This window comes from Tupaia chinensis, unplaced genomic scaffold (genome assembly GCF_000334495.1).
Source record: "Tupaia chinensis unplaced genomic scaffold, TupChi_1.0 Scaffold000258_1, whole genome shotgun sequence".
Taxonomy (NCBI): Eukaryota; Metazoa; Chordata; class Mammalia; order Scandentia; family Tupaiidae; genus Tupaia; species Tupaia belangeri.
The window spans coordinates 1,167,149-1,173,076 of record NW_006159738.1 but is presented as its reverse complement, the minus strand read 5'-3'; the positions used below and the strand labels follow the sequence as shown (position 1 = coordinate 1,173,076).

The following is a 5,928-nucleotide window of genomic DNA, read 5'->3' as shown; positions in this document are numbered from 1 at the left end:
GTGACCCCTCCTCTCTGTCCCCCCAGAGGGAGGCTGTGACCCCCTCTGAGAGCACCCTCTGCCCCGCACACACCGGAGGGAGGCCGTGACCTTGCCCCTGTGCCCACCCCCCCAGCACACAGCAGAGGGAGGCCGTGACCCACCCCCACCTTTTACAGCGTTTTGAGGACGGTGCAGGGAGAACTTGTAGCCTCAGACCTCCCTCCCAGGGCTGGGTCCTCTCCCAGTTCAGGGCTTGTGCACCCAGGGGGTCACGGGGGGGCGGGGTCACACGGGGAAGTGCCTGGCGAGTGGAGACACCCACCCTGGCTCCTGTCTAGGGCAAAGCAGCTTCACGCGCTGCAGCCCCAACGCTTCTGCCGAGGCCTGCCCCAGAGACCAGCCTGGAGTGCACGGGCTCCAGCCCACAGCCCTGGGTCCGGCCTGGACTCCCCCACTCGCCCCCACTGACCCATCGGGCCCTGCCTCTCCAGGTCAGGGGGAGGGGCTCTGAAGCCCAGCCTCCCAGGCTCCTGCATGGGGTCTGGCTGGCGGCACCACGGCCACTGCAGGGCAGAGGGAGGCAGAGGGCCAGGGCAGGGCAGAGGGAGGCAGAGGGCCGGGACCTGATTTCCTTCGCCCCCGTCTGTCCCCACAGGGCAGTGATGTGGGGAGGGCACTGTTCAGGGGAGAGTGCTGAGAGGTGCCCGGGCTGAACCAGCGCGCCCCAGCCCTCGGGGGAATGGGGTCCAGACCCACAGCTCAGCAGGGACAGCGGGCACATGGGCATGTCAGTGGGATGGTGGGGACAAGGGCACGGGGACACGGCTCAGCGGGGAGGGGGGCACACGGGCACAGGCACACGGCTCAGCACGGATGGTGTCCACATTGACACAACTCGGGACAGGGCTGCGCACGGGGCTGGCGGACAGCTGCACAGGAGCCGGGCTGCAGGCCCTCCCTCCGCCCAGCGGCTGACCCTGGACTGGGTGAGCACCCCCCAACCACAGCACCCGGACACCCGCCAAGCCCCAAGCAGGACTGAGCCCAACATGCCACCATTTGAAGCCAGCACATTTTGAACTCGTGGTGGTGACCGTGTGGACAGAACCAGGGATGGCCCGAGCCCTGAGGTCACCCTGTCCTTGCCCGGGCACTGGGGCGGTGACTCCAAGCCGCGTTCTCGCCCACACAAGAGGGAGGTGAGACCTTCTGTCCATTCACGGCTTTTTCTGTCTCTGACTGACGAGGAACGAGGACAGCAGGCGGCAGAGTGCTGGCACTGGAGTCACACGTGGCCAACTGCGGTTGAATCTCGGACTTGGTGGCCTGAAACAGCCAGGATGCGTGGATGCACTCAAAATCCCAAGAGGAGGTGGAGAAGGGGCTGCAGCGTGGCCATCCCTCCTGGGGGCGATGTCTCGCTTTGCGGTACCGCCGAGTGCACGTGACCTACAGCAAAACTCTAAGGAAAGAACGAGGGAGGGCCATGCTGCTGTCCTCCTGCCAGTGGTTTCTCTTTTTATTATTACTTTTTTTTGAGAGGTTTTTCGCTATAGGGCACATGCGCTCGCCAGACAGACAGAGAGAAACAGAAAGCGAGAAATCACCCCCCAGGGGGGATGGTCACGCCGCAATCCCTTCTCCTCCATTCTCCTCTCGGGATCCTGGGCACGCACGCACATGCGCCCGGCGTGAGTTTTAAGCCACCGGGTCTGTGACACGAACCGCGGTCGACTACGTGGGAGTCCAGCGACATAGCCATTACGCTAACAGCTGGCCCCCTTTGTCTCTAACTTTGAGAATAACCACCGGCCACAACTGGTGCAGCTGTGGCAAGCTGAACTGCGGTGGTGGAAGCCACATGGCCGCCCTCAGTCCGGTTCCCTGGGTTGCCTGCAGCCACGCTGGCGCATGCCCGTCCACAGCGTGCCCAAGATTCAGAGGAGCCGGAGGGCACAGAGCAGGGGGCAGGGGCTCGTGGCCTGGTGGGGGACTGCTCAGGGTGCCCCTTCCCCTGCCGCAGTGAGTTAAAAATGAAGAGGGCACACGCCCACTCTGCCCCTCCTGGAATACGTACTGATGTTCTAGAACCAGATGCACCATGAACACCTCCAGGAAAAAGAGCAACAGGACGGTTATTAATAATTCTCTATTTATTACAAAGGTCCTACGGCTGTACACCCACAGCGCCAGACGTGGCCCTGGACAGCGATGGCGAGGCCAGCCTCGCGGCCTCTTTGCGACAACACAGAGCTCCCGTGGCCACGGGTTCCCGAGAGCCGGCCGGCAGCGGCAGAGGTATCCCGGGTGGGCGGCACCGCTGGCTCAAGGCGTACGGGACGTGGCAAGCCCGCATGATGGGCACGGCAGCGAACAGTCCAAGACAGCTTTGTTTTCTTTAAGAAAAACCCAGTGAGGATACAGTAGAGTTCAAGTCCAGGAGCAGGAGTGTACGGTATCTGAGGACAAAGGTTGGCAGCCTCACCTACGACCTGCTGGGACGGACCCTGTTTCCACTCTGCCTCGATTCTGTCACCCTGGGCAACAGCCAACTGGCAGCTGGTCCCGGGCTGGGAGTCCTGGCTGCCTAGGACAGGTCCCGGGAGGCCGGGTCCGGAGACTGAGCACACATGGCACTGAGCACACATGGCCACGGACGCGGGATGCCGGGGAGCGGATGGGGGCTGGCACGTGCTGGGACACGGCGGGTGGGCTTTCTCCACGCCCTCCCGACTGCCCACCCTGAGCCCACCTGGCTTGAGCCCGGCCACCAGGGGCTGGTGATGAAGGTAAAGAGCACCCCGGCTCAGGTGGCCGGGCTCCCCCACCTAGCGGGCCGCCCCATGTGGCATGGGTGTCCTGGTGCCAGGGAAGCTAAGGCACAGCGTGGGCACGCGGTGCGACCGGTGCTGCTCGCACACGGGAGCGAGGAAACGCGCTTCGCGCACTTCAATTCGCGCAAAACGACATCTGCCTTTTTTTTTCTTTTTCTTTTTTTTTTTTAAAAACAAAGTTTCCCTGAATGGTCTTGTGAGTGTCAAAAAAGTTCTTTCCCAATATAAAACAGGAAAGTTACACACAGTAAAAACGTTGCGCGAGTTTCCGCCCAGAAACCCTCAGGGGCCCTGGAGGGAGGCGGCGGTGGAGGAGCCGGGGACACGGGTGCCCATGCAAGTCCCGCTCACACCCGGCCGCGGTGCTCCAGTCCCGGACTAGGCCAGGCCAGGGGACTGGGGCGACTGGGGCGACCTGCCCCCCCTGGATTCGGTGAACAGCGAAGCCTCCTAGCCCGGCCACGGGCGCCCGAGGGCTGGCAGACCTCCGGGGTGGCGGGGGTCTTCAGAACTACCTCTTGAAAATAAACTGGAAACAACTAACCATGCTTGTTACAGAGAGCTGCGATGGGAGGCCACGACTCTGGACGGGAATGGGGAGAGGCTCTGCTCCCAAACGCACGAGTTCGTCACTGCTACAGCACGCAGAAATCACCGAGGACGCAGATCAGCTGACACCAGGACGTGGGGACACTGGGGACGCCAGGCCGACAGACCGCCTCGGGTACCACGCCTGGGTTCCTACTTCTACTCTCCACTGACCTACAGCTCTAGGACGGATGGACGCACCAGCCAGGGCACCAGGGTCTGTGCACAGCGTCAGATCTCGCGGCCTAGAGTCCGGGCCGGAGGGCGGAGGCGGCTCCCAGGACGGGTGGGACGCGGGCTCGCTCACTGGAGGATGAAGCCTGGCTGGTGCGGAGGCAGCCGGGGTGGGGGTCGCTGGGGGAGCGCCGGCGGGTACGGGGACACGAAGGGCGCAGCGAATCCTTGCTGTACGGGGAGCCCCACGCGCGGAGGCAGGGGCGGGCACTGTAATCCCGGGTACGGAGCGGCCTGTCCGGAGCCCATGGCGGCAGTGAACGGGGTGGCTAAGCGTCCTGCAGGTACCGGGGGTGGCGGTGGAGGGATGCGCCGAGGCACGACAGAGGGGGGCCCGCTGGCCTCCGGGCCGGGGTATGCCGTGGGTGCTGCCTCAGGTGCCCTGGACGGCAGTGGAGCTGGGGCCTGCGGGAGTCTCTGTCCCTTCAGCACCATCTCCTGCAGCTTCTCGATCTTCACCCTGCGCGTGTGCGCCAGCTTTCGCTGGCTCTGGTACGTGTCGATGAAGGAGTCTAGAGGGAGCTCTCCGTCCAGAAACTTCTCGGCCATGTTCTGAGGAGGCAGGGGAAACCTCGTCAAGGGCAGGCCGGCCGACCGGGGCCCAGAGAGAGGGGCGGCACCCCAGCTGCACCCACCCCCACCCGCCACCTGCTCAGCGCTGCAGCCCTGGAGGAGGGGTGGGCTCAGGCTGATGGAAGGGCCACCACCAAGCAGGGCCGCTACGAAGTGCAGCTGCCGTCCTCGGACAGCTGCAGGCCTGCAGGAGCTGGGCTTCCGGCCAAGGAGCCCCGCGTGTCCCTCCCAGGTCCGGCCCTCGGGATGCCTTGCTTTCAGCCTGGCCACACCCCCACAGACTCGCCCAGGTTTGCAGGAACGGATGTTTGCTTGCGCCACCAGGACACTGCCAATCAGACCAGCGGGGCCTGGTCTGGGCACCACGCCGCCACCCTACACAACAATCAACCTGACTCATGTCCTTGTCACCTGTGAGGTTCAAGCCCAAGGTCTCAGCTGGCTGTGCTGGCAAGCTGTGGCCACAGCTGACTCAGCACTTCAAACAGCAGCTCCGCCACTGGCACCCACGGGCCGGTGTGGATTCCGAGCATGGTGCACACGCCCGCACTGGCCCGGCACTGGCCCCCTGCAGCCCCCGGGCCCCAGCACGCAGGCCAGGCCGCCGCGCTCACTGCCCCGGAGGCTGGGCCCGCTGGCTGCCCACACAGCCCAAGTCCCAGGAGCGTGCCCGGGCACCGGGTCGAGGCTGGCTCTACCTCAGTGTCTTCCTCGATCTTGGCCCCTTCTGCTTGAAGAAGGGCCAGCAGGGTCTCCAGGGAAGCGCTGCTCGACTGTTTATCTGGAGGGAGCGAGAGGCACATGTGACGGGGCGTTCCAGACCTGCACGCCCACGGTCCGCCCGTCACCCCTCACACCCACGCTCCCACCGTCCACCTGTCGCCCACGGTCCGCCCGTCGCCCCCCTCACACCCACGCGCCCACCATCTGCCCGTCACCCCCCTCACACCCGCGCTCCCACCGTCTGCCCGTCACCCACCCTCACCGGGAGGGAAAGCACAGACCACGAGGAGTGAGCCCTCGGGGGGACCCCGGCCAGCCACGGGCATCAGCACCAGGCGCCCCTGCCCTCGGCGCGGTGTCGGCCCAGGTGTGGCCCTCGGCCCCCGGCCCCGCCGTGCTCGTCCCTGGACCTCCTGAGCGCGGTGATCCAGCACACGGTCTGCCGTGAGGACGGCATTTCTTATCGTTTACTGGATTTTATTTATCTTTTTTATTTTTTAATTTGCCACAGGGCATGTGTGCTCACCAGAGAGACAGGGAGAGGGAGCCGGGGGAGTGAGAAAGCAAGCCGCCAGCCCAGGACTCCAGCCATGGCCGGCCACGTGGGAGGCCAGCACCTTGAACCGTGTTCTCCCCTCCACTCCGCTCGAGAGCACCTTTAGAAAGTTACCTAGCTGGGTCTTCTTTATCTGATAGGCTTCGAAGAGAGCCTGGAGCTCCTGGTACCTCTGGGTCAGGCGCGCCTTCAGAGCGTCCAGCCGGGGCTGGTACAGGAGGTTCCCTTCCGCCAGGCTCCGGTTGCTGGCGAGGGTCATCTCCTTGTTCAGCTGGACGTTCTGCGTCTGCGGGAACACGAACGTGATGAGAACCGAAAGCCGCCGGTTGCCCGGCAGCCCTGACGCCTGAGCCGCCCCCGGGAGGCCGTCCGGCGCCCGCCGTGCTGCTTCTGCCTCGCTGATCTCCGGGCCAGCCCCACACGCTGGGCCGGCGCTTC

General features: G+C 64.8%; 1 protein-coding gene across 1 annotated transcript; it reads right to left on the bottom strand.

The window, feature by feature from the left end:
- Positions 1–2,062: 2,062 nt before the first annotated feature.
- On the bottom strand, positions 2,063–5,776 carry VPS37B (VPS37B subunit of ESCRT-I; the record flags this gene model as incomplete). The annotated part of the gene is given in 3 exon segments (XM_014588101.2): positions 2,063–4,190; positions 4,910–4,992; positions 5,605–5,776. Coding segments are annotated over 3 exon segments (738 nt in total), but the record flags the coding sequence as incomplete, so codon positions are not given.
- Between the last annotated feature and the right edge of the window lie 152 nt (positions 5,777–5,928).